Source organism: Nipponia nippon, unplaced genomic scaffold (assembly GCF_047370975.1).
Source record: "Nipponia nippon isolate SJK-2023a ecotype South Korea unplaced genomic scaffold, ASM4737097v1 scaffold_7, whole genome shotgun sequence".
NCBI lineage: Eukaryota > Metazoa > Chordata > Aves > Pelecaniformes > Threskiornithidae > Nipponia > Nipponia nippon.
Genome location: NW_028262391.1, coordinates 53,006,530 through 53,034,282, shown reverse-complemented (window position 1 = coordinate 53,034,282; position 27,753 = coordinate 53,006,530). Strand labels below are relative to the sequence as shown.

At 62.0% G+C, this 27,753-nt stretch overlaps 1 protein-coding gene across 2 annotated transcripts; it reads right to left on the bottom strand.

The window, feature by feature from the left end:
- Window positions 1-1,014: 1,014 nt before the first annotated feature.
- On the bottom strand, window positions 1,015-27,387 carry TANGO6 (transport and golgi organization 6 homolog). Of its 2 annotated transcripts, none has more exons than XM_087738800.1 (17): window positions 26,662-27,387; window positions 26,252-26,368; window positions 24,641-24,791; window positions 23,689-23,816; window positions 23,011-23,173; window positions 22,351-22,433; window positions 18,474-18,586; window positions 16,858-17,034; window positions 15,673-15,799; window positions 14,609-14,788; window positions 11,050-11,184; window positions 9,079-9,588; window positions 8,797-8,854; window positions 6,209-6,361; window positions 3,288-3,439; window positions 2,140-2,253; window positions 1,015-1,401 (listed from the first exon to the last, which is right to left on the bottom strand). In XM_087738800.1, exons 1-17 carry the CDS (start codon window positions 27,370-27,372, stop codon window positions 1,225-1,227), a joined length of 3,249 nt encoding a protein of 1,082 aa, XP_087594926.1. In that variant the 5' UTR covers window positions 27,373-27,387; the 3' UTR covers window positions 1,015-1,224. The 2 variants fall into 2 exon arrangements, with proteins under 2 accessions (XP_087594926.1, XP_087594927.1); XM_087738801.1 differs by having other exon boundaries at window positions 23,689-23,813.
- Between the last annotated feature and the right edge of the window lie 366 nt (window positions 27,388-27,753).

Below are 27,753 nucleotides of genomic sequence, written 5' to 3'. Positions count from 1 at the left end.
CGGCAGCTCCTGGCGCAGGAGTGGGGCCCGCGGTGCTGCAGCACCCATGGGGGCTGCCCTGGCCGGAGGGAGAGGGGTGACCCCGATGCTGGGCTGTCCCTGAGCACGTGGCAGCGAGTGCTGGTCGCCGCTGGGTGCCCTGCAGGGTCCCGCAAGCCCCTGGCCGTGCTCCCAGCACACACGGCAGCCCTGGCATGGAGGGGGCTCCTGGTGCCATGGTGGAAGGGCCCCCTCAGACCCTGTGGTGCGGGAGGCCCCGGGAACGGGCGCAGGGCAGGCAGTGCCGTGGCAGGGCCTTCTCCAGAGGCACCGTGGAGGGGGACGGGTCCCCAGCACAGCCCCGCTCCCAGCACCACGGCCCCACTGCACCGGCAGCGCAGGGGCTTGGCAATGCCGGCTCCATTTCCCTCTGCCCCCCTGGGAAAATCACTTGGATTTGGCTAAGATCACGACATTCAGAAGCTGGCTCAGCTGTCGCCTTCAGGGATCATCCCTGTGCCTTGCCCGGGGCTGGCACCCAGAAAGGCTCCCTCCATGCCCATGGGCACCCAGCAGCAAGCGTGCAAGTGTGCGAGAGCTGCCGGCCGGCTTGGCCGTCCCAGGACCCTCCAGCATCCCCATGGCGTGAGCGCGGTGCCGAGGCAGGGCCGTGTGGCAGCAGCAGGCTGCCTGCCAGCCCCGGGGTGCACGGCTGCCCACGCTGGGGGTGCAGACGGAGCCCCCCTCCTTTCCAGCTCCCCTCGGGGGCAGCCGTGGCGCCCGGTGCCGGTTGGCCGCACGGGAGCCTGATGCACCGGCCCTGTCGGCTGCTCCCCCAGCCCAGGGCCAGCCCTGGGGGCTGATGCCCACCCACCCGCAGGACCCAGGGGCTCACCAGGGCCAGTGCCACTGCTGCCACCCCAAGCGCGCGAGGGCGAGCACGGCCCAGCCACAGGCTGGGACATGGCCATGATGGCACCGAGGGGCTTTGCATGGCTCCAAGAGATGTCACGGATGCAGGGCTGAGCACGTCTGCATTTAATCCCCCGCCCCGTCCCAGCGAGCCCCCCCTGCTCCAGCCACGGGGAGCCCAGGGGTGGCCACCCACCCTCCTCAGGCTGCAGTTTCCTCCCCAGCTGGAACCCGCCGGCAGCCTCCCGAGGGCACAGCGAACCCTTCGCCTCAGGGAGCCGCTTGGCCCCGATGCCAGAGCAAGAACAGTTCGTTTCTGCAGCCCTGGCCCCACTACGGGAGCACCACGATCTTCTTCTCCAGCGCCTGCGGGGGGAAGAGGACCCTCCTCATCACCGTGTCCAGCTCCTCCAGTGCCAGCTGGGCGTGCAGCACCGTCGCACCGTCGGGCTCGGTTGCCACCACGTGCTTCAGCAGGCGGTAGAGGTCCCGGAGGACGTCCTGCAGCACCTGGGCAGAGCGGGCAGGAGAACCATCAGCACCCGCCGGCATCACGCCCGCACCCGCAACAACCCGAAACACAACCCTCGGCGTGCCCCGGCAGGCACGGTGCTGCCCCTTCCACCGACGCTGCCAGTGCTGGGACGCGGCGGTGGCACCACCACCACGCTGCCCCAGGCCTGAGCCCCGGCTGTCCGGTGACTCAGTTTCCTCACACGCCGGCAGCACGGTTCAGCACAGCGGTGCATTGCAGCGTCCCTCCGGCACAGGGGCGTGAGGGGAAGCCGAGATCTGTGCCGCGGGGATTCCCGTAGGGAACCGGCTGTTTCCTCCGTGGGAGCTGAGTCCCAACACGCTCATTGCTGGGAAGCGGGGAGGGAGGCCACAGCTCCGTGGAAAAACAGGGCATTTCCAAGTCAAATCAGTGACAAACAACTCCCACGGCTCCCGAGAGCTGGCAGCATCCTGCGGCACGGCATGGCACTGCCCCATGGCATGGCACTGCCCCACGGCACAGCCAAGCAGCTCAGAGGGACACCCCTCCCCGGGAAGGATCCAGCACTGGGGGGGAGCACAAGCTGGAGGTCCTGGTCCCATGGGACTTTCCCTGGAAGCTGCCTGGGAATGGGCCCTGCAGCCCCCAGGGGGCAGGGACTGGCCCCGAGGGGCACCGTGCTGGTGCCCGGGGATGCCCAGGAGCCTGGCGAGGCTGCTCCTGCCCCAGGGACGAGCGGGGAGGTGACCCACCTCGGTGGCCTTCTCGCTGAGCCCCCGCAGCAGCAGCACCACCACGTGCACGGCGGCTCTTCGCACCTCCGCCTCGGGGTCCGTCTTGGCTATGGCCGTCAAGCAGGAGGTGACCTGTGGGGACAGGGCGGCGGGGCCATCAGCAGGGGGACACGCAGCAGAGCAGCCGGCCATGGTGGTGGGGATGGCCTGGGACTGGAGGGTGAGGATGGGACCCCTGCACCCAGCCTGGGGCAGCCACACGTTCCCCTGCTGGGCACCCAACTGGGGGGACTGGTTTTTTGCAGGGCGCCGGGCACCGAGCAGCCCTATCTCTCGCAGGGGCTAAGCGGCACGCAGACGCCTTGGAAAGCTTTATAAAAAGCAAGCAGAGTCGAAGGAACCTAATTAAACCCCCGGCAGTGACAGCCGGGAGAATTAGCAGAGCTAGCGCCTTCCCGAAATAGCTGTGTGTGGTGCATTGGCATCTCATCAAACGCTGCCGGTACCCTACCGATGCCGAGCGGCTGCGAGCAGGGATGGGAGAAGGGAACCCGAGCTCCGCATCCCTGATGTCTCCTGACTTCCCTCCTGCCCCGGGCGGCACAAGGGGTGAAGCTCCAGCTCCCGTGGGGGCACAGACCCACCAGCTCGAGGGCTGCCGCACCTCGGTGCCAGGCTCACCCCAGTGGGACCACAGCTCCGGCGGCAGCCGCATCGCATCGCACCAGGAGCCCGCAGCCTCAGCTGCCTCGTGATAACGGGCAGGGTAACGAGGTCTCCTTAAGCGGGAGCGGTGCCTCTGGCGGGTACGGACTGTGCCCCCAGCTCTCCTCCTCCAGCGCGATTGCCATGGGTGGAGCAGGCACCGTGCATTTCCTTGGGCTATCGCTTCCCTGCACAAGCGACATCTTTAGCTGATTACAAAGCTTTTAGCCCTAAAACCGGGGGCTAGTATTTCCTGAGTGTTTGCTTCAGGTCCAATGACTTCTATACCCTCCGCTATCAGCAAATATCCCTCAGGTCCTTTATGGAAACCCCAGGCTGTTGTCCCCCAGCACCAGCCCTGCCATCTGCTAACGAACCACCTTTGTTAATGAGCGATGGCCCCACGCTCCCCAGGCAGGGACCCGGGGAAGGGGCCGGCGGTGCCGGGATGGAGCTGGTACCTCCTGGATGATGGAGCCCAGCTGAAAGCCAAGGTGCTGGCAGAGCTCGCCCAGGTTGGAGAGGCTGCTGGCCCGCAGCGCGCTGTCGGGGTCCCGTGCGCCCCGCAAGAAGGCCTGGACCAGCGGCTCCCGGTGTTTGAACACCATGTCCCCTGCAAGAGAGTGGAGCAGCACGTCATGGGCAAGGAAAAACCCACAGCCCCTTCCTGCCAAAGCCCCGCTCCATCAGGAGCAGCCGGATTGCCCCCGCCCCTCCTTGCAGCACCACCGAACAGCTGGATGCAACATCTGGAGCACGGCTTGTGCGCAGCGCAGGGACCCGGGCGCAGCGCTGAGCAAGGCACAGACAGAGCCCCGGTGGGGACCCGCCGTGGTGCCAGGGACAAGGATGCCGTGGCGCAGTCCCCGGGGTGCCGGCAAACCCCGGCAGCACACACCCCATGGCAAAGACCTTTGTCTGGAGCCGTTCGGTGCATCCCACGTCCCCCCGGCTCCCGTGGGGCCGTTCAGAGGTGACCGCAGATACAGCACACAGAAATGAAGTGCGAAGCCCAAGTTCTCACGTAATTCAGCCGCACAACCCCCCCCCAATTAGCACACGCAGGCGCCGCGGATGTGTGAGCCGCCTAATTAGAGGTCGGCGCGCAGAGCCCGTGACTGGCATGCTCAATCACCCGGCACAAGAGGTGCCCTGGGCCAGTGGCCGCGCTCCCCACATCGTGGGCATGGCTCCCACCGGGCAGGGGCTGCTCCGGCCAAGGGGAGCGCGGGGTGGCACTTGCCTGGGAGTAACGGAGGAAAGGAGGAAGCCCCGGCGGGCTAGCTGACCCGCAGCTCGGTGGTTCCCTGGCTCTCCCAAGCCCCGTAAGCCCCTCGGACGCTGGTGTCCTGCAGCCAACGGAGGCAGTGGGATGCCCCGGGACGCCCCAGGATGTGGGGACAGGAATAAGCCCTGCAGGCAGCAGTGGGACCCCATCACCCTGCACACAGGGGCTTGGGACCGCTGCTGTGAGGGGCTGGGGACCAGCCAGCCCCTGCACCGCCGGCACGCCAACAGCCTGCCAGCACCGGCTGTGTGCAAGGAGGGGAAATACTGCATGCGATGGGCAAGAGCTGGGCAGGAACAGGCAAGGCAGCAGGCAGCGGGTTCTTCTGTAGGACCGTCCAGTTGTAGCTTCACTCCTCCTACATGGCCCTCCCTGTTACTAAAGGACGGCGTGCTCGGAAGGGCAGCGATGGCTCTGCGCAGCACAGGGTGGCAGAGCTCGGGGCAGCGGCGTGACGCCAAGAACGGCCACGCTTGCTGGGGAATGCAGCCTGCTCCGTGCTTGCACCCCAGGAGCTGGTATTATGGCAGTCCAAGCCGTGCTGGATGATCCAAGCATGATGCATCTCCTCCAAAGCCAACAGCACACTGGCGCTGTGCCGGGCGGCCACAGAAAGAGCACGAAGCGTTTCCCTTCCTGCAGCAAGCAAGGCACGTGCTCCCTGACAGAGAAGGGAAAAGGTCTGACATGGCGCACCCAGAGCAGACGTAATGGGTTTGCAGCGAAAGCTAAGTGGGTTGGTGCAAGGTCTCCATGAACCCTGGCACGGTGCTCGGCCCCGCGGTGCTGGAGGCAGAGGAATGGCACCGCACGCCTGGGACGGGGCTGCCGTGCGCTTCCAGCCATGCTGCCCACACCAGCTGTTTGCTGGGCGATAGGTGCCTGGTGCAAAATCCCCTCCTGGATGGGAAAAAAGCCGCTCCAGCGGGATGGCAGGCAGGGACGGGGACAGGGACGGGGCAGGAGGGAGGCACGGCAGCCCCCAGGCAGAAGCAGGAGAGCTCTGAACCGCAGCAGCGCTGCTGCACAGAGCAGAGCATTTCTGGAAGCACCGGGTAAATCCTCGCTCTTGAATTCTGAAGCTTTGCAACAGAAACAACATCGTGCAATTTGTTCTATAAATACGCAGGCGAGCCAGGACGCGCCGGAGTCGCTGCCCGCGGCAGAGGCACTGGGGGGAGGAGGGAGAGTCGCGGCAGAGGCCGTGCCCACCATCCCGCTGCCAGCCGTGCCGTGGGCAGCTGCCGAGGGAAACCCAGCGCGGCGCAGCTGCAGCGCCAGGCAAGGGGAGGGCTGGACACACGGACATAACCCAGGGGCCTTTAGAGACCAAGAGGCTCTGCCGCCGCTGGCATGAGCTCCACGGGGAGATGATGGGATTGCCAGCCCGTAGGATGCCCCATCGCCATCCCGGCAGCGGGCAGGGGAGCAGCACACCCAGGGAGCACCAGCCCTGGCAGGATGCCCGCAGCGGGCAGAGCTCGGGGATGCTGCCACAGCCAGGGGATGCCGCTGCGGTGGCTGTGCCCCGGAGAAGAGCTCCAGCAGGCCAGGCAGCCAGGGAGGTTGGCTCTGCCATGGCCGACCTGGGGACAAAGCACCCGGCCGGTGATCGGGGACCCCTGCCCAGCTGCCCTGGCAGCGGGGACACCGGCTGCCACCTTCCCCAGCTGCAGAGAGCTCCGGCTGCCTGCTCTCGCTGCCCTGGCCTCTGCTGGGGAATAAGACAAGGTGTTTTAGGACGTGTCCCAACAGCGGCTGCCGGAAAGGCCTCATCCAGCTTTTACCCCTCAGCCCTGCGTGCCCGGGCGCTTCCCGGCAGCCTCCGAGCCCCGCACTGCCGGCTGAGGGGATGGTGGGCTGCCGGCAGGACCCGCCGCCCTGCTCCTGCCCACCAGCAAACCCCGGCCAGGCGCCCTTCAGCTTCCAACCCTCCGTGGCAGGGCCACGGGAGCTGGTTCTCACCTCCAGACAACAAGAAGCCCCGGATGGCTTTACGCCCCAGACCCAGCAGCGCGGCAGAGTGCAGCAAGGGGCCGAGCGGCACGGCAGCTGCCGGCAGCGGCCAGCACTGCTGTGCCCGCGGGGACTCACCCAGAGCCCGGGTGACACGCATCAGCACCTCGCCCAGCTTCATCCTGGTGACAGCAGCTGCGGTGTCCTCCGTGCCCCGCGCCGGGCACCCGTACCGTGCCAGCAGGACGGGCAGGATCCGCTCCGGGTACTCGCTGGAGAGGAGGGCAACGCCTGGGGGGAGAGTGAGAGGAAAGCACGGGTCAGGGCCAGGCAGGAGGACGGCACGTGCCACCACGCTCGGCAGAGGAACGGCCGGCGGCTGTGCCGCCCTGGTGCCCTTGGTGCAGCAGGTGTAGCCGTCACCCGCGGGACCCCCTGCACTGCCCCAGCCCCATGGCACATCCCACAGCCCCTCCATGCAAAGTCGCAGCACCGGGGCAGCCCAGTGCCGGGTGCCGTTGGGTGCCAAGCTGAAAGATAAGTAATTCAGCAGCTGGCAGCAGGTGCCCGCTAATTGCTGCTGGTTAATAGTCATCAACCCAGCGTCAACCCGGTACACCGGCCGTCGGACGCTGCGGGGCTCTTCCCCAAGCTGGCACAGCTTTGGGGCAGCCGGGTACCGCAGGCGACACTTGGGCACAGTGCCTGGTCGCTGTTCTCAGCTCCTGGCCATTGGGCACACGCTGCTGGCGCATCCTCGTTCCCACCGGGGCTCCAGGAACCCCCCCGGGTTTGCCTGGCCCGGGCTGGGAGCCGGAGCCCAAGCGCACCCCGTGCCGGCCGTGTCTCCTCGGGAATGAAGAGGGGTCAGACCCCGGATGCAGGGCACACATCGGGCTACACCGCAGGGATGCACTGGCTTTGCCGTCCCTTTAGAGAGCTGCCCGGAGCCAGCAAGCCTGAATGGAGCATCGCAGGCAGCGCTGGGTGAAAACCAGGCTGGGGGCAGGCACCCGGCAGGGCTCTGGCAGCACCGGGCTCCCTGGGCGGTGGGTGCGTCTCCGATGGTGAAAGGCAGCTGCTCTCCAGGGAAAGAGTGAGTGGCAGAGGCTGCCCTGGCAGTGCCAAGCGCTGAGTCAGGCCAAGCCCCAGCTCCCCTGCCCTCCAGGAGCAGCCGCCTTCACCTCCAACCCCGTTCCCCGGTTATCGGAGGGCACCCGGCGTGGGTTACCCTCCTCAAGCCCGGGCACGTCTGGCGGGGCAGCAACCTCTCCTCTGGCACCACCTTGCCAGAACCTGGCTTGGCAATTCCCAGCCGTGCCGCGACAGCCGGCTCCGGTCCCGGTACTGGCACGGCCGGCTGGCGGGCAAGCCCTGCCACTGCGGTGGGGAACCCGACCAGGGCAGCGAGGAGCCCACCTGGCACGCACGGCAGCACCACGCACGGCAGCACCGCGCGCGGCACGCCGCAGGTGCTGCTGCCAACGCAGCGCAGGCTGGGTGAGTCACCACCGCAAGGAACCGCGTCAGGGTTAATCACAGCCGCAGCCGGGCTGCGAAACACGGAGGCAGCTGCACAGGGTGTATTAATCACCCGGGGACGGTTGAAGCGTTTGTGTTTCACCCGCAGGGCAAGGACAAACCCGTCCCACTCAAGACCGTACAGGCAGAGGGAAGCACGGTGATAAGCTCCTTTTCCAGCTGCTGCTGAGGGTTACCTCAACAGCAGCCGGGGCTCCTGGTGGCGCCCGTATTGCTTCAGGTCATGGGAATGGCACCGTCCTTCCCAGTAACCCGGCGCACCACGACCCGCCGGCATCACAGAGGACACCCGCGTCATCCCAGGTGCGGAGGCACCTGCCTGCAAATCCCGACGGGCAGCCTGGTGCCATGGCTGTGAGGGTTTCCCGGGAAGCGGCATGAGCAGCCGCAGCACCCAGTGACCCCAGCAGCAGCCCAGCGTGGGGAGGAGGGCAGCGAGCAGAGCGGCACACTGCTCTCCTGCCAGCCCGCTGCCTGCTGCCTGCTGCTCCCCACCTCCTGCCTGCATGGCCGGGACCAGCGCTGGGGCCGGGTGCGTGCCCGCTGCTGCTCTCCCTCCTCAGCCAGCCACAAGACACAATGGATCGGGGAACCCACCCAGAGAAAGCTGCCGTGGTTCCACTTCCACACGGCTGGCTGGCACCGGTCGGTAGTTACCGCCTTGGCCATGGGGAGGGAGGCGGCAGAGCCGCAAGGGAGCACCAGCGGGTCCCCACGGCCCCGGTTCCTCTGCCAGCCACGGCTGAACAGACCGGTGAGCCAAAACGTCAGCCTGGTGCAGAACTGGGGTGCTGGGGCTGTGCCCGCGCTGCGCTGAAACCGCAGCCCCAGGCTGGCGGCATGGACTCGGCACGGGGACTGGGGGATGCCCTAAGGGTGAACCTGCCCAGGGCTCCACCGAGGAGGTGCCTGCGGTCTGTGCCGATCAGCGGCTCAGTCAGAGGGTAAATGAACTACAACCGGGAGCCGAAGCCCGCTGGCTTCGGGAACATGGCGCAGAGCCCGCCTGTGGCTCCAGGCTCGACCAAATGGCATGAAGACGTGGTCCAGGAGGGCAGGAGATGCTGAGCCCCCCGGCCGGGCAGCCGCCCTGCTGCTCTTCACCCTCGCTGCCCAAAGGCCCCCCAGCACAAAAACATTCTCCTGTGAAGTGCCGGCACTCGCCCTGGCTGGGCATCACTCACCTTGGATGGCCGAGAGGTAGACGAAGGCGTCCTCGTGCTGTACGTTCTCCAGGAACACCTGCGAGGAGGGGGGAACGCCGTCGGCAGCAGCCCCACGCCAGGCTGGCAGCACACGGTGGCAGCCCTGGTCCCTCTTGCCTGGCGCCTTCGGCCGACAGCAACGGCAAGTTCGGAGGGCTCCGATGATATGGACCGTCCCCAGCCCACCCCCAGCCCACTGGCGTGCTCAGCCCCAGCTCCGTGCCACGGTGCAGGACAGGGACCGCGGCGGGAGCCTGGTACCTCGAGAAGTTTCTCCTGAAGCCGAAGCGCCTCCGGATCCTGCTGCGTGATCAGGCTGGAGAGGCGGCGCAGGGCGGCTGCCCGGCCGGGGGGCTGGGGGTCGTAGGCCGATACCAGGAGCTCCTGGAGCCCAGCCGGGGCCGGGCTGTCGGCACATGGGGCTGGAGCGGGACCCGCAGTGCCGGGCTCATGGCTCTCACTCTGCTCGCCACTCCTCTCCCTGGGAGCCGAGGGGCTGCTGCGGCGGTGCTGTGGCAGTGCCTGGCCACCCCCTGCGCTTGGGGCTGCACCGGGGATGCCGGCAGGGCTCTGCACTCCTGTCCCCGGCTTCCTCCCCAGCACGCTGTCGGCAGCGGCGCCCACCGTTCCGGGGGAGAAGGCCCCGCGGGTGCAGATGGCGATGCGCAGGTCCGTGGCCAGCTCCTGGGTGAGGGGTTCGGGGTAGGTGCGGGACAGCTCCTCCAGCAACGGCACTAGCCGCTTCAGCACGGCGAAGTCGCTGGATTGCAGCTGTGGCGGAGAGAGAAGCAGCGCTGGCACGGCCGTAACGGGAGGTTCGCTCCCCGGGATGCTCCTGGCAGGCAGGCAGGCAGGCAGGCAGGCAGGCAGCCCAGAGGTGCACGAGCCCCAGAGGCCGTTTTGTAGCCCCGCGGCCGTGCCAAGCTGGCCGCCCTTCATCCCCACTGCGCGAGCCGGGCTCCAGGAGCCATGAGCTGCTCTCGAGGACATCTGATCTCGTGGCTGATCCCAGATGCAGCATCTCCGGCAGGGCAGCAGCCGGCAGCAGCCGTGACCTCGCCGGCCCGGCCTGGAGATGCCGCAGGAGAAGGTGGGAAGGGCAAGAGCCCAAAGGAGAGCGGTGTCGGTGTGGGACCCTCGCGGCCAGCGTGGGGGCTGCGCTGGGGCCATCCCTCCCACTGTACTGCCAGTGCTGTGCCCTCAGTCCTGCCCTCGGTCCTGCCCTCGGTCCTGCCCGCGGTCCTGCCTGGAAGGAAGCTCCAGGCAAGGCAGCTGCGACCTGCCCGCCCCGAGGCTGCGGTGCCTGAGGGGCAGAAGCTCCTGCCCTAAATTGGATTTAACCGCTAATCCCAGAAGCCAAATCTGGGCTGTAAGACCTGAAAAGCGATGCTTTAGCAGAGATTTTGGGGAGCTTTTGGAGGATTGTATAAAAAACCCTCGGCCACTGAAAGCCAAATGGCTTTGCAGCCACCTCCCAAACCTTTTGCATTCAATTTGCCGAGTTAAGTCGCTCCCATTAACGCCGGAGCGGGAGCAGGAGCTTGCCTGGGAGGGGGCCCATTAGAGCCGCAAGACTCTGGTTTTAACTTTTCTCCAACTAAATAACGTTCTTTTCCCAACGTTGGGAATTTAGCAATAAGACACAATAAATCAACTTTTGCCATTAACAGCTGGGTTTTCCTTTGGGCGAGTCTCGGGATGAAGCAACCTCGGCAGCTCGGTGATGTAAGCACAAGCCGGAGCGACTGCAGCGCGCCAAGGGATGCGATCGCTCGCCGGTGGCAGTTCAGCCGACGCCGCGTAACGGCATAACCGAGCAAGGTGCCGTTTTCACAGAGGATTCCCAAGAACACTACAGCCCACACCGGGAAGCCCGTTGTGCTCCGGAGACGGAGCCCGTGGATGCATAGGGACGCAGAGGATGCAGCGTTGGTATTTAAAGATGCTGTATGTGACTGCGCTGCTCTGTCAGCGTCTTCTCAGAAGCGGATTTTGGATTATAAATTAATTAACCGGGCTCTCAGGGGTGCCCTGCCAGGATCAAACCCTCGGCCAGCACCCTGGCACTGCTCTAAGGAAAAATAATATATATATACGTATACACCCTGGGATTAAAGAGGGACGCCAGCTCAGGGAGCACCCCGAGCCTGGAGCAGCGGCTGTGGCACCCCTCGGCCGGGCACGGCACGACGGTGCCCGGTCTCCCCCCTCCCCGTGGCTTTGCCCCCTCACCTGGACGGCTCCGCTGAGCATGGCGGCCACGAGCCCCATGGCCATGGCGAGGGTCTGCGCCTCCGCTGCCGCGCCGGGGCCCCGCGCCGGGCTGAGGCAGGCCCGCTGCAGCGTGGCTGCCACAAATTCCTCCACCTGCCAGCAGAGAGTGCGGGGAAGAGCAGTTAGGAGGGGGATCCCCAGGGCGCTCCCGGGAGGCCGCCCCTGCCCGCGCCTCGGGGTGCCGGTGCCTTCCCGGAGCCGCGTGCTCTTCAGCTCTCGCTGTCTCTGTATCTATTTGAATTTTCCAAGCCTGAGCCTTTCTCTAGCACCATTTCATACAAACCCTTCGTGTTTCCCTGTTGTTGGCACCACTGTGGATGCGCCGGGGATGCCGGAGGGAGCCGAGGCTCCCAAGGTGGTGCTGGAGCCCTGAACCACTGCCCACCGCTCCGGCATTAGCACAGCCGGGCTGATTTGCCAGGGTGGCAGCCCCCAGCCCCGCGCCGGGACGGCTGAACCGGTGGGCGAGGATTTTGAGAGCCAGGCTGGGAAGGCGGCTGAGCCACACAGCTCAGTCCATCAGCTGCCGGGCTCCGGCGTGGGCTGGGCAAGCTCACGCTGCCCGTCCACCGCAGCCCCAGGACAAAGCGATGGTTAAACCGCGGTGGCTGCTCCTGGCAGCAGAAGCCCCCGTGGGGGCTGCAGGGGCAGGGGGAGGCAGCCCAGCCCCTTCTCTGCCCCCTGTCCTGCCCCACCATGGCCATGGGATGGGAGCTGGAAAGCCAACCAGAATGAGTCAGAGAGGGAAGGTCAGGGTGGCGGCAATAACGAGGAAACACAAAGAGTTCGTAGGAAATTGTGCTAGAGAAAGGCTTGGGCTTGGAAAATGCAAATAGATGCAAGCAGAGACAGCGAGAGCTAAAAAGCACACGGCTCTGGGAAGGCACCGGTGCTGCCGACCGCCGGCACACGGCACGGCAGCAATGGCCGGAGTTGAGCAGGGCTTTTAGCATGGCTCAAACTTCATTACAACAAAAATCACGCCTGTCTGCCCCCTGCAAGCTCTGGGGAAGAGCAGCCCCTTCCCCAGGCCAGGGTCGCTCCCCGACACGGCTCCAGCTCCTGCCGGCCGCCCCACAGCTCCCTGCTCTCGGACACCATTTACCCACCGCAGCCGATGCTGGAGCCGGGCCGTTTACCACGTGTGTCACTTCTTTTGTCATTTTCTCACAATAGTTTTTTTTCCCCCGAGCCCATAACGATCCCGCCTGGCTGGTGTTGGCCTTCTCCACACTTGGCACCAACATCTTTGATCCCACAGGCTTCCCGCCTTTCTAACGGGGCTTGAAATTAGTGAATTTATTTTCTCCACGCCTTCGCTAGCTGCGCTGGCACCGCACGGCTCGGGGCGAGCTCGCCGTCTCCGGCAGCACCCAGCGATGCCGAGAAGGGTCTGGACCGGGGTCGTTCCTGCATAACGGCCGCGTTGCAAAAGAAGAGGAACTATTTTGCTCTTATTTTGGAAAACAAAGTACGAGGGCAACAAGGTACTATTGCACCAAACCCCACAGCCTCCAGGGCACGGGCACCGGGTTTCCTTATCAGCGGGAGAGCTGATCGCTGCCGGCTTCGTTAAGCGCAGCCCTCCCGCAGCGCAGGGAGGCCGGCTGGGAGAGGCTGCGGAGAAGGCGGAGGTACCTTCTGGGCTGATTAATCCAGAGAAGAAACGCCGTCAAACAGCAAGAAAGTAAAATTAAGTGTCAGAACATCTGCTCTCACAAAAGCGACACACAAGCTGAAGGGGTTGAAATTGTATTTAATGTAAAAAATAGGAACATCGTGAATAAATGATCTATCAGTAGTCAGCTACTGAGAAAAACAAAAGGTTAAAAAGCCCCACCAAATCTAGAAGGGAAAAAAACCTACCTTCATTTGGAAGGGGAAAAAAGCTTGAAAAATAAAACACTGGGGCACGTTTCTGTCTCATGCAGGAGAGCACCCTTGGTGTACACCAAGGGAATAAAGCCGATCTCATGAAACTCGGTTGTGAGGGGGGGGAATGTAAATAAAATAAATTGTGCAACTGAGGGGGTCCACAGCTGCCGCAATTCCTGGGGTCTGGCTTTGGGAAGAGGGATCCTGCTTGCTCCGACCCGATTATGCCCAAAGCCACGCTCCGGAGCGCCCACAGCAAGAACCAACGCCCCGAGGAGCCCTGTGCGGCAGAACCCACCTCCAACCAGCCCTGCAACCGCTGTCCCAGCCCGAGGGAGCGCTCCCTGAAATACAGCCCCGGCTGGAAGGGTAATGGCTTGCTCCGGGTTTCGTTTTCGGTGGTTGTTTCTTTTTATACTAGACTCACAGCTGGACCCAGAAACCTGACAAAATCCTTCCCCATTTCCCATCCCAACTTTCTGACCCAGGGAGCGGAGCCGGGCCCGCGCGGGCGGGATGATGGAGAGGCAGGCGAGGACAAAGCAGCGCCGGCTGCTGCCCCAGCGGGCGCCGCCGTGACACCGGCTGGGTCCCCTCCCTCGCTGCAGAGCACACAAAGACTCCTTTGTCCCAAAGAGAAAAGTGAGGAAACCTGCGTTAGCAGTGACCGCCTCTGCTCAAGCCGTTCGGTTAACTGGCGTAACCAGGTCACCGAGTTTAAAAAAACCAAAAAACATAGGATGAGGAAGTTAAAATGCACCGATCAGCTGGGGAATACCGTGCTGCCCTCGGCGCCCAGCAGCCTTCCCGACCCGGCATGGTGCAGGACGGGCGATCCCCTTCAGCGTTGCTGCAGCGTGGGCTCAGGGCGGACAGAAGTGCCAGATTTTAACAATCCTTTCTGGGAGCAGGTTCAATGAGTCTCAGCTGGCCTTTGGAATTATAATATTTAATAAATGTTGCGGCTGCCCATTCATGACGACATGGACAAGCGCTGGCCGTATGAGCACAGTTACGCCAGCCCTGCTGACCAGACACACCACTCGGTGCGGGCATCTCAGCAGCAGAAACCAGAGAAAAGCCACGAATGGCCTACTGGGGGACATGGGGCGAGCAGGACGCGGCAGCGGTGCTGTGCCGCGTTCGTCCGGCTGGCAGCCTGGCTACCGCAGCTCCTGGAGGTGGCTGCTGAGTCGGGCCAGAAAACCCAGGCACCAACACCATGGACAGGCAGCAAGCACTCACTTAAAAAGGTCTGTCGGGTGCAGATGTCTTTAAGCTTTGTGAAGCTCGGGAATACATTTTGCTCAAAATAAAGACAAGAAGCTGGTAAGTCAGAGTTCTGATTAACACACGGACTACTCGCTTGGCTTTTAATACACAACCACGGACACAAATACGAAGATGTCTGCTGGGCTGCTCCCTCCTGTCTCTGCAGCTGACTCTGTCCTTCCTGCTGGCACTGCACAGGACGGTGTCTTGTTGAGACACTTGCACCTGAATCAATAAACTGCTTTTCCTGGGGATGCTCTAGCTTTCTCCAGCTGTTTCTTAGCCATTGTCTCCTTAGAGCCCAGCGGCTCAGAGCTCGGTCTGCCACACGCTCCAGCTGCCGATCCCCCAGGGCTTTGCCATGACCAACCTGAGCAATGTCTGTGAACACGGTGTCCGAGACGCTCTCACACAGCGTGGCCACGAGCTGCAGGACCAGCAGCTTCCTCCTCTGCCCAGCGTGGTACTGCTCCAGCTCCAGGAGGCTCCTTCCAGGCACTGCAGCCGAGTTCGAATCCGCCTCGTCCTCCGCAGCCACGCGAGTCAGCTCCTGCCGGGAAGGAAGCACAGAGAGGCAATGGTTAACACAGGCAATCAGTGCCAGGAACACTGCGGTCACCGCTCCAGTGGTCCTGGGCGCAGCAGGTCCACGTTCCCCAGACCTCCACCCTGCTGCAAAGGGCTCCCCTTCACCTCCCCTCTTCCAGCCTCGGCCCCTTCCAGACACACGCTTGTCACCAGGCCAAACCCTCGCAAACCTCCGTCCCTGCAGACACCGCACAGCACCACCGAGCGCCAACCATCCTCCGGGCTGTGAGGCTTGCTGCGTCTCTGCTTGCGGCCTTGCTTTTGGCAGCGCCTCCTCACAAAGGCACCCGGACACCCCGACCCCTTCGCAGAGCTCATGCTGACTCCTCACACAACCAGGACCTTCCACTCGGTACACCAAGGTCTCCGAGAGCTGCCCATGGTTCCTGCGTGTCCCACCTGTGTCACAGCAGCGTCCCTACACCCGGGACGCTGCAAACCCTGTGTGACTACAGGCTGGGGCTCTACCCACCAGCAAGGGCACAGAAAGCCCAGCCCAGGCAAGGCCAGGAGGGAACTGCAGGGGCTCAGAGCGGGATCAAAGGGAGCAACAGGGATTATTTGCAGCCTCTAACACACCATTAAACTTCAGATATGCTCCTGTTGTCAAATGAGCCCAAGAGGAACAAGGGTTAACCCCTTCAGGGACCAGGGCTGCCTCCCTCTCCCAGGCTCTGCTGCCCGGCACACAGCAGGACGGCTCCACCGTGTGCCATACCCTGGCTCCGTGCTCCCCAGGCACGTAAGGGGACGACCGGTCCCCTTTGCCATCTGCCACACAGGCCGCCTGGCCCAGGGAAACCACTCCTGCAGATGTGCCCCAAACAGAGACTTGCCTGCCCTTACCTTCAGGCAGCGGATGAAGAAGTCTCCGGCTAGACCACTCTTCTGGCAGTGAGACAAGAGCTCCACCAAGTTCTCCACATGGCACTGCTCCAAGGAAACCTTCTGGTAGAGGGCCTCATCTTCATCGCTGAAACAGGTCACTGTGTCACCAACAGGAATGTACCCAGACCCCCTCCAGGGCTGGCTCTGAACTACTCCACAGCAAGGTGAAACCCTGCTTCAGCCTCCTCTTGGAAACCTTCGTTCCCAGCACCACCAGCGAGTGGAAGCCTGGGGGCAACTGAGCCAAACTATTGCTCAGTTCATTTGGTCTACGCGATCACGCACTCAGTTTATTAATTAACCTGCATTCATTAAAGGAGTAACATCAACAGAAACCATGAGTGCAAAAAACACATTTAATCCCGCCACCCTATAAAGAACAGGATTAGCGCTGGCTAATTCATGCAACGGTCATAGCCATAAAAGTAGGACAGACACGGGCAGAGCCATGGCCGTTAAGGAGTAATTTTAATTTATACCCAGTTTAACCAGCACAGACCCCAGGGCAGACCTTCTTCTAATTCAGGTCAGGAATAGACTGAAATGAAACCAAAACGAGCGTATTTGTACGGGGTTTTGTTACGGGTGCCACAGCTCCCAGCACACCCAGCCCGTGGACACTCCTGGGCAGGAGCTGTGCACTCTGCCTGCTCCATAGCATCGCCTTGGGCTCGTGCCTGCCGAATAACAGCTACCCCTCGGTAAACCAAATGTCACATTGCTCAGCAGTCCCAGTTTGCGTGGCTGGAACCTAATGGCTGCAGTTTATTCCCCACATGGCCACACTCTGCCTCTACTTGTGGAGACCATCTGCAAGAGCAGGAGGGGACTTCAGTTGCTGGCTCCGTGAGGCTGGCATCACTAGAGTCCTTGCTGCGACGGTGTCACCCACGCCTGAGGGATTCCACTCGCTCCACACAGCCGCGATCTGCCACAAGACAGGCTCAGGCTGGAGGGTGGAAGCCGAATTCAGGGAGCATTGGGCTACCTGGGCACCTGGTGGGACGAGACTGCGGTGGGATGGCACTAGCAGCCCCACGCTCACCGGGGCTCTCTCTGCCAGGCATGCCGTGAAACACCCTACGTGCTGAATAAGGCCCGGGGACTGCCCTCCACGCCTGGCACGGCCCCACCAGCACTCACCTGATGGTCTCCTCCACCGCGATGGCAGCACCACCCTCGCTGCCCGCACAGAACTGGCACTGCGGGTGGAGGGCGCGCACGCTGCTGTTCAGCCCCACAAAGCCTTCCAGCACAGCCAGCGACACCTCTCGCTCCGACTTCTCCAAGAACCACAGCAGGATCTCCTGGCACAGGGAGCTGGCAAGGAGAGAGAAAGCAGTGATGACCTTGCTCTGCCCGCTGCACCCTTCCCTGCACACCAGCACTGCGACGGGACCGCGTGTCTCGGGGCAAGGGAAAGGACAAGAGTGCTCCGGAGCAACCACGGACACTCCTTGGGATGCTCTGGGCCGCCAGCTCCGGCGGCTGAAGGCATTTGTGCCAGTTTATAAGGGGATCAGCAGCGCATCCTGTCCTTCTGGCGTTCCCAGATGGAAGGATCTGGGTCCTTCAAGATTTCAGGCCAGTGAGGAAGGGAGCGCTGTCTGAACAGCGTGTCTGTACAAGGACAGCCACTTCCACGCAGCCTTGGCAAGCCGTGCCTGGTGCTTCACGCCAACCTGACAAAGCACAGAGCTGTCAGCTGTGCCAAGGAAGAGGAGGGAGGAGACAGGGAGCACTGGAAGGTGGTATGGGAACCCCTGCCAGGGAAAGATGCAGGTTAATGAGGCAGAGTAGCAGTGCTGTGCCAGGGGTCTGGAAACCTGAACACTTCCAGGCAGCTTTGGTTTTAGTTACCCCTGCCAAATTCCTTTGCAAAGAGAGAAGTGAGCAGCAACTCTGTTCACCCAGCAGCAGTGTTAACTTGGCTCGTTCTACAAACTTGCACTCACTACTCTTCGCAGTGATCAACAATGTCTTTACTAATAGCAGAGGCCGTGTCAACACGGACCTTTTAGGGAAAGCCCCCAGCACCCGCATGCCAGTATCACCAAAGCAAAGCATAAACCCACCGGGAGCGTATTTGCTAGGCTGGCCCAAACTCAGGGCAGCCCAGGGAAAGCCTGGGAGGAGAAAGGAGAGAGGACAGCCAGCATCTGGTCACCACTGTCCCTGCCACCGTGACTGACGCACGCGGTGTTCACCATCATACACCAGTCGCGGAGGAGCTGGGCGCAGCGCGAGGGACAGCTGCCGAGAGGCAGGTCCTGCACGTATCGCAAGAGCGTGATCCCAGATCGGAGAAGAATGATCGTGTATTTCCCAAAAGCCAGCACTCAAGCTGTTTTATCCCGTTTTTCTCCTGTTTCTAAATCCCTGGTACCCAGACCCCTCTGACACCCAGCCAGGTCCCAGCGCCTGTCCACAGACAACCACAATCCCTGCTCCTAGGCGGGCACGAAGAGTTAACCTGTGCTCCCATGGCTCCCGCGGGGCACGCTTGCCTCTACACTGAACATTTTGGCTTCAGGGAAGACAAAAACTAACGCGAGAACTGCTTCCTCAGGCACAGGTCTGCCAGTAAGGTCACGCACCGTGCCTATGCCTGCGGTTATTGCCTACTTTGAGTGAGAGCTCTTCAGGGTGAGAAAATTGGTCTCGGCTTCTGTACGTGCCCATGTACAGCACGTCCTTTGGAGGTGGGCAGAACGGAGAAGATGAAACCCCAGAAGAAGCCGTGCACAATCCTTCCTTACCGTAAGTATGACACATTCTGCTTGGCGAAGGAATAAAGGGAAAAAACCACTCCCAGGACTGACTGTAAGGATCCCAGCAGCAGGCTCGAGCTGTCATTTCCAACCACATACACCTACGGAGAGAAAGGCACGGGGAGGAGAGTCAAACACCTGCGTGGAGCAGAGGGAAGGCAAAGGGAAGGACAGAAAGCACATCTCTGCGCAGAACGGCTGCCACCAGGGAGGACGGCAGAGGGTTTACAGCCTCTCTTCCTTTCAGTCTGGAGCCTGTTTTCCCTGATTATGCCATAGTCTGTATTTAAAGCAGCCTTCAGCACCATCTTTCTCCTAGCATCTGCTTAACCACAGCAGGGCTCCAAGCTACAGGAACGCAGCAGCTAGCTATTGGGGCAGTCTGCTGCTTAGGGGTAAGGTCTTGCGTTGCAGAGAGATGCGACGGGCACCTTTGAATTAGCAAATCTTCATGGAAATACTGCACCTAGAGCCAAATCTCCAATACAGAGATCAGTCCCTAGCAGGGCAGCCGTGTGCTGAGCCGAGCAAGCGGGTTGCAGGGGCTCCGAGGAGGCTGTAGGGCCATGCTCCTCTCCTCCATCTCAAGCAGCATCCTCCCGAATCGCTGTCAATGCCCTCCTCCACGAAACCAGCACCCCCTTCCCAGGCAAGCCACTGTTACCAGCTCACCGCACCCAAGTCCTACCTCGCTGCCCACAGAGCACAGGAAAAACACTCACAGAAGTCTTACAACATTGCGTTTCTTTTTTAATCCTTGTAAAGGAATTGTCCAAAACTAAAAGCCAGGTAGGATGCTTTCAGTCAAAGCCATAATGCTGGGAAAACTCGGTCTAGAAAATGGTTAAATACCAAGCCTTGCCCAGCTGGACTCAGGGTTTACTCAGGGTTGTTGGGTTCAGGTCCTCATTTCAGCAGGCTCTATCTCCCCTCCATAGCTTTTAGCTTTAAAAAAGGGGGGGGGAAATAAAGTCTCTTCACAAGTTCTCCAAGGGACTTCCAGTTGTCTCAGCGGGTGAACTACCTGCTCAGGAGATGCTGTCCCTTCACACCAGAGCACTCCCCACACCTCCGAAACCCGCAGCTGGAGAGCAATCGCCTGCTCCAGGGCTGGAAGTGCCCTGGGGACAGACCAAAGAGCTTTTGCCTGCTGGAGGCAGTGTGACAACCCAGGTAGGAGGACCGGGAGGGAGATTGTCCTGATAATGTCCTGCCCTGCTCTACTGATGCAAACAGACCTTTCTTCCTGCGCTAATCCCTGTGGAGCCATTCTTCCTAACCAGAACATTTTGTACACAAAGCCTCCCTGATGAAGCCCCAAGGATGGTTTCCCACTCAGCATCAAATGACACTTGCTAGGCAAGAAACCCCTGCAAATCCCCCGCAGGCTGGAGTCTTCCTCGCTAATCTGGCTGCTGTCAGGCCTCCAGCACTACGCCATTAAGGACGGATCCGCCCCACACTCCCCCAGCACTCGCATTGTGAACGGCAGCCACAGAGCAGCCCTCCAGACTGGTCTCTGCCTGCCAGCTCATTACAACACATCATTACTACGCAAAATACTACAACAATCACAGCATTTAAGAGCTTAGCCTGCCTAGGGGCATGCCAGTAAGCAAGTCACCAGCTTCTTAAAATTGAATTCCTGGGTTGGAGATGTCCTTTTGGGTTGGAAGGCGCAGCAGAAAGCTGGGCTGCTGTCAGGGCAGGCAGCGAAGCCTGCAGCGCAGCACTGGTGATACTGGTGGGAAAGGCAGAAAAAGGAGCTATGAGGGAAGGTTTCAGAAGAGCGGCTTCCGCCGAACAGCCCTGTTCCTTCACAGGGAGCACAAGGATGGACCCCACCTCTCCCCCAAACGCCAGAGCCAAGATCTGCACTGCTGAACACCCTGCTTGTCACTGCAAGGGACCCCTTGCAGGAAGGAGCTCCACAGAAGGTGCTAAATCTGCACCATCCTGCCCACAAGACATTTCTTCTACCGCGGAAGGCGGTCTGTTATTAGCAAAGCCAGAGCATTTCTCCGATGAGGCCTGAGTTTCCTTCCATTTTCCTGAACCCTCCCCGTCCCCCGGCACCTGATCAGGGCCTGAACATCGGGCTGGGATTGCTGCTGAGCTTCAGCAATCCCTCCCGCTTCGGCAGACAGACACACAGCCCAGCTCCGAGGCCCCACCACTGCCACCAGGTGCCGTCCTGCACCAAGAGCAGCTCCGGAGCGCAGGGCAGCAGGGGAGGTGGCCGGACACCCAGCAGCAGCTGCCAAAGGGTCACCCACCCGCAGTTGCAACATGAACTTCATGCAGGGGGAAACCCATGTGTCATGGGGTGCAGCTGAGAACGGTCCCTGCAAAACAGGCTGTTCATCTTGTCCTTACTTAACAATTTACCTTACTTGTCCAATGGGACTAGATAGACTGTAATGCCTTTAGCCCCCGAGAGGTATCCGCAGGGGGAGACAAACCGCTGGGGACACCCAATGGGGACCAGCTGCAGTGTCCCCCCCATTTCTGGGACACCCGAGGTGAGGACACAGCCACTAACAGCATCTCCCATGTGCCTGAGCTGCTGCCCACCCTCCTTTCCCCGTACCCACGCGCTCTCTGCTTCCTAACAGCAGCCAGCAGGATAACTACAACAGCTCTCCCACCTCTCCCCGCAGCTCTGCGATGCCTCCGAGCTCACCTTCACTCTCTTTTTCACCTCAGTGACAGCTCAGCAGCCTCAGAGCCACACCGAATCTGCTCGCTTCACAGCACCCACTGCGAATGCCTCGCTGCCAACTGGCTGCACAATCACTGAGCTACGAGCCTGGGGCTCTGCCAAGCTGCCCTCACTGCAGGGCTGAGCTGGCCAGCCGCTCGCCAATACCTCGAATGCCCTCTTTTCCATGTCACTCATTTTGGAAGCATTTTGGCCCAACGCAAGAGCTGGCTGCCACCCATCCCGCCACAAGGGGTTAATGCTGCAGGAGCTGTAGGAAGGCTTCCAGCTCCTGCACTCTGGCTCACGCTGCCCTCTGCAGACCTCAGAGGCAGGGAGAGCAGCTCCCAGCAGGTTCTCCCTCCCACACAGATAACCCTGGGCTCAGTAAGAGCCGTATTATCCACGCTCTACAGGAAGGAAACTGAGGCACGGAGGCCGTAAGAGGAGGGTGGGCCAATGACAGCCTGGGAGAAGAGCTCAGGCATCCTCTGAAGGTTCAGCATGTACAGGATTCCCTGCGATCCGTCCTTCCCTCTGACCAACTGCACACCTCCGACGCCGGTAGGTGAGCGGCATCAGCTCGGACAGGGATTGACAGCCTGAGGCAACACGCACCAGGCCAGCGGTACTCCTGACCAGGACCTCCCACCTGCTCTACTGTTACCTGCTCTACGATCACAGCCCAAGGCCTGAAGCTGCGCTGTACACCCTACAACAGTCCTATAGAAGCTGAGCAATTTAGCAATGCTCAGAAAGTCTCGCTGCAGCTCACTGAGAAAGAGGATACGAGAGCACCATGGAGACTCTTGGCTACTAGCCCACTGCTCAGACTCTTCGTACTTTGACACATCAGAAAGACACTGGGAAAAAACAACCAGCAAGAGCTCACTGCCACCTTGCAGAATGTTTTGGGGCGAGAATGCTTGAAAGGATTCAGGCAGTGCCTCTGGTATCCAGCATAAAGCTGCAGCCCCTCAAGTGCAGCGCTGCGTACAAGGTTATTCTGCACAGCTCTCGGCCTCGCCTCAGCATCACGACTGCGGGAGACGTTGGTTTTTGTCATGGTGTAACACACACGCTGAACTGCTCAGAAAGTCCCAAACCAGCTCTCTCTTAGAGCAGTTTTCTTGCCTACCCTCAGGCCCAAATCAGACACGATACCTTGAGCACATCTTCCACACAGCTGCCGAGCTCTGCCTCCGTCACCAGCACAGTCCCTGCTGATAAATCTTCCACTGCTATCTCTGAAAACAAAGGGCAGAAATATCAGCACCCCTGCTCCTCCCCATACCGAGGGGTCTCCAGCAGAATGGCAGCCCCACCATGCCCAGCACCAGAAAGCACCCTGATAGCTCTCCTGCCTTCCCTCCCCTCCATCAGGGCAGCGTGGGAACCGATGAGCCCTCGTTAGCAGTGCTAAATATCACTGCAGTGTCGTAAACTCTGCAATGTGACAAGCAAATCAAAGCAGACCACAACTTCGTGATGGATTATTCCCCGGAGAGCTGTTTGCTCAGTGTGGGGAACTGATGGCTTCCGTCCGGAAGCCCAAAACGAGACTGTCAGACTGGAGAGCTTCCCAAAGAGCAAACGGCAGAAGCCCCACTACTTGGCTCTTACGCTATAGCAATTTGACTCAAGCACTAGTAAATATGGTGCACCCAGCCACACAGACACACTCCCAACTGACAGAGCCGGGCTTGCACGCTCCGCAGCCCCAGCCACCGGCCCCTGAGAAAATTCTGATGGAAAGACAAAGATCAGCGAGAAGAGAAACCAGACCCTTCTCCGATCTGGGGCTGGGCAGCGACCAGCGGGTACCTGCTGTCTCCGAGCACCGCAGAAGTGGTGCCAACAGGGGCTGGAGCAGGTGCTTCTCTGCCAGCTGAGGGTGCTCTTTCGCCATGGTGAGCAGCGTGGTGGTGGCCACTCGCTGGAACTGGCGCGCTGTCAGTTTGTCCTGGATGTGCAGCAAGTCCAGAATCTGGAAGGAAAGTCCGCAATAGAGGAATAAAGATCAGCAGCCCCTTAGGAGGGGGGCAGGCCGGCTCCTTGCAGCCAACAGCGGAGACTGAGGAGCCTCCTGTACGCTGCTTTGCTGGATGTTTGGCACAACATTCCGCATACGGAAGAGCCGGTCTCCTTCCCATGCACACGTTAACACGGGATGTATTTCTGGGCTCAAACCAAGAGCCTGCACCACTCCCATAGCCAAAGGCTGGAAGCAAGAGCTCCACAGCACAGAGCTCCTTGTAGCGCAGTGCTGAACAGCTCGTGTGATCCAGCAACGTTATCCAGCATTTCAATCAAATGTGGAAAATTCAAGAGTAGGGTGGAAACATGTCCCGCTGCCAGAGCGGCAGAAAAACATCTCCACGTTGTCCTGGCTCGAGCCAGGCCACGCTCAAGCAGAAGCGACAATACTGATGCTCTCCAAGCCGGGAGCCGGCTCTGCATTCCCAGCCGGAGCCAGCATGCTGCGGGGAGAGAGGGACCTACCTGGGGGCATACCAGCCGGTAGTAGTCCTCGAGGGAAAGGCACTGCTGCGGGCAGGAAGCCAGGATCTTTGCAACCATGTCGCATTTTCTCCAGTCCACAGCTGCTGCTTCAGCACCACTGCCACCTGCTACACCAGCAGAAAGCCAAGATCAGCTCAGACTGACAGCAAACGCAGGGGCATTTTTGGCTGAAGCCAGATGTTTCTGGCAGAAAATTGGGTTTCTAGCTTTTATTACTCTCTTTAAACCAAGCATCTTTCAGGAGACACCTGTGCTTAAGGACAGAAGGGGAAAAATTATTGTGCAAGACCTCTGATAGTGGAAAACAACTTCTACAAATAGGTGTATGAGCTAAGAGGTGGAGGGAGGTCATGCTTGGATGGTGTCATCAGGTTGGTACTGGCCAGAGGAAGCTTTGGCACTAGAAACTGTGGGATTTGGCTTTTAGAGAGCAACAATTTCCCTCCCTGGCAGGAAACGGGAAGCAGGGGAACAAGGCTGCCGAGCCCCGGAGGGGACAGGTCTCACTCCGCCTGCAGCTGCACACAGCCCAGCGCCGAGCGCTGCTCCCACCAAACCGGCACCAGCACAGCTCCTCGGAACGAGCCGCGCTCCGTACACACACAGGGTGTGACCCCACGGAGGCATAAACAGACTAAATGAGTTTGGATGCTTTCAGTCTGGACCTCAAATGTGACGGTGTACGCCGAACTAGAGGCATTTGCAGTTGGGAGGCATTCACTGTTTGGGAGTTCAGCATAGACAGAGGCAAAATCTGCGTGAGCATCACAGAGTCAGCTTGGCCTGACAAAAGCTGTTTCCCATTTCAGTGCTCTGATGGCACTGTCTTTCCCGGGCCTCTCATGGGATAAAACGTCTCAGACAGATCACCACAGTCTCTTTTAATCTGCGATCCTGGAAGCCAAGAGCAGCGTCAGAGCACCCTACTCACCGCCTGTTCCCTCCATGATGCCCCGAACCACAGCCTGAACCCCGCTGGGTCTCATCAGCCTCTCGGAGAGCAGCTGACCACAAAGGCGCCGCAGCCACGCCGGAGCCCGCACAAGGGCCGGCTTTGTTTCTTCCCCAGGAGAGGGAGGACTCTGAAAGGAAACAAAGGAGCAGGCTAAGGAGCATATTTGCACACTCCTGTGCAAACCCTCACTAGCAGGCAAACAGCCTGCACCCTGCCCTGCAGGACTTGAGACAGGAGCACAGGACAGGGAAACCTTTTAAATAAATCACTTCTTCATCCAGTGGCACAAAGCGAATTAGGGCTTAATGAGAGAGGCCAGCCTTCCCAAGAGCATCCCCTTGCGCAGAGCTCCCCTCCTTTAATTAAAGCCTCTCAGGGTCAGGCAGCAGCTCTGCCTCATTACCAAAACGGTGCATGGGGGCTCGGGGGACAAGTTGGGTTCGATGCAGGTAAGGGATCCGCAGCGGTGACCCCTGCCAGGACCCGGCACAGAGCGCTGGGCTGCAGAGGTGGCACCGTGAGCCCGCAGGCTCCCTGGCCGAGCAAAGCAATCCGCCGGGACAGCACAAACAGCAGAGCTGTCCGGAGGCTGCGAACCCACAAAGTGAGCGGTTCGAATGGAGGTGCTTGCTCGGACACCCCGAGGAGGTGGGCTGGCGCTGCTGCACTGGTGGGGGATAGAACAGATTAAAATATATTCAGCTGGAAGGGACCTGCAACAATCATCTTGTCCAACTGCCTGACCACTTCAGGGCTGACCAAAAGTTAAAGCATGTTATTAAGGGTATTGCCCAAATATCAGCTCGGGTTTTGTTTAACCAGGAGATCCCTGCTTTTATGCGGAAGAACCACAGCATGCACCGAGAGCGCTGCCCCGCGCAAGTGCCTCGTACGGACCGTCTGCAGCCCTCGCACGTGGGAAGGCCAGCTTCCGCCTGCTCGGGAATCGCGTGCGATCCCAGACGGAGGGTTGGCGCGCAGCACGGAGCCAGCAGCCCCGTGCTATCCCGACCCTGAGCTGTGGCGTGGCAGGCGGGCACGCACCCACCCACAGCACCCGCTCGGAGCTGGGATGCGGTCCCTTCCCCGGCGACTCTCCAAACAACACGAAGGTCTCCCCAGAGAGCACCCGTTCCCCATCTCCTCCCCCCCGCTGCCACGAGGCAGCCTTTGAAACGGCCACGAGCAGCAGCCGGTGCCGAGGCAGCACCGCTTCGTCCCCTCAAATGGAACGGGGCAGGTTCTGGAAGAGAAGGCACTTTGCTTGGCTGGGCAGAGTGGATGTGACTGCCGAGCCAAGGTGGCGCGTGCTGTGATGAGAGCTCCCGAATTCACACGCCCCTGCACGGCGGGGCCCGAGCTGCTGCCACGCGAGCGATGCGCACCCAGCAGCTCCACCCGCTCGTTCACACAGCACTCGGGGATGGGGCTGCTGTGCTAAACTGGTTTTTAAGGTGTAAGAACATTTCCAGGGGAGCAAAGGCACCCTCAGAGCATGGGAACACACAGGCCCAGCACCACAAGCGGTACACGCCCCGAGCACCCCGCGCCGGGGACGGCCCCGCCGCCGCAGCCACCACCGGGTACCTGCTTGGGCCGTCCCTGCAGGATGAGCAGCTCCCGCACCGCCAGCGGCTGGTAGACGCGGTCCAGGATGTGCCGCAGGGCCTCCCGGCACCGTGCTCGTTCTGCTTCCGAAATGCCCTGGAAAAAAAACAAACCCCGTCGTGGTGAGGACGGTCCCGACTGCGTGTCGGAGCCCCTCCAGCCCCTCGCCCGGGCTCCCATCTCTTCTCTCCCATCACGATCAGGGTGCATGGCCCGGGAGCTGCCATGGGCAGGGAGCCCCGGGGCTCAGCGAGCGGGAGCCCAGCACGGCCATGGGCTCAGCCATGGAGCACGGGGAGCGGTGCCAGCGGGCGAGCTCCGGCGAGGCTGGGGACCCCGACGCGTTTTTGGCAGCGCTGGGGGAGCAGGAGGAGAGGGGACCCACGGACCTCGCTGTGGGCGGCGGGGCCGTGGCCCAGCAGGCAGAGACCGGCGAGGAGGAGGCCGAGGTGGCGGGCGAGGAGCGGGCCGCCCAGCGCGGGGTGCTGGGCCAGCTCGGCCAGGGCGGCGGTGGCGGCGTGGAGCCGGGCCCCGCGGGTGGCCGGCGGCGAGGGCGGGGGCGCGGGGGGCCCCGGGCGCTGCCCCACGCCCGGCGGCAGGTACGGCGCCAGGCCCAGGCCCACGGCGGCCCGCAGCGCCCGCCCCACGGCCCGGCCCTGCGCCACGCTCAGCGTGTCGGCGCTGGGCGGCGGCGCGGCCCCGGGCCCGGCCCCGCGGGCGGCGGGGAGGGCGGCGAGGGCGGCCAGCCGCTCCTTCAGGCACAGCAGCAGCGCCAGCAGCCCGCAGGCGGCGGCCCAGCCCGGCTCGGCCTCGCCCGCCGCCCCGGCGGCCAGCGCGGGGGCCCGGGCCAGCACGGCACGGCGGAGGCCGCGCAGGGCCTCCCAGCCCGGCGCCCGCCGCAGCCGCTCCTCCAGCGCCGCCGCGTTGCTGCGCAGCGTCTCCGGTCGCAGGGCGGCCTCCGGGTCGGGCCCGGCCGGCGGCCGCAGCAGCAGCTCCAGCGCCTCCACCACCCGCTCCAGCTCCGGGGCCGGGGCCGGCTCCGCGCCGCCCGCCATCTTGGCGCCGTGGCAAAGGGGAGGAGCCCCGCCGCCCGCCGCCATCTTGGGGAGGTCGGGAGGAGGAGACGGCGCCATCTTGGGGCCTGGCCTGAGGCGGCGGGGCCCGGCCGCCACCGGCCGCCGCGCCGGGTCAGCGGGAGCGGGGCACGGCAGCGGGTGCTGCCCCTCGCTCACGGCAGCCTGGGGCTCGTCTCCTTCCACGGCTGTGCCTCGCCCGGACCGGCCTGGCGCCGGGGCGGGAGGCCGGCGGTGCAGGCCTCTAGCCGTGCAGGCGTCCACAGCACCTGGGGCAGGTCAGGTATTCCCGGAGAGCTGCAGCAGGGCTCGCCCCTCTGCCAAGAACAAGGCTCTGGCTGCACCCAGCGAAAAGAAGAGAAACCAGCAGAGAAACCAGCAATTCTGCCTAAGAAGGGAGAGCCCAGG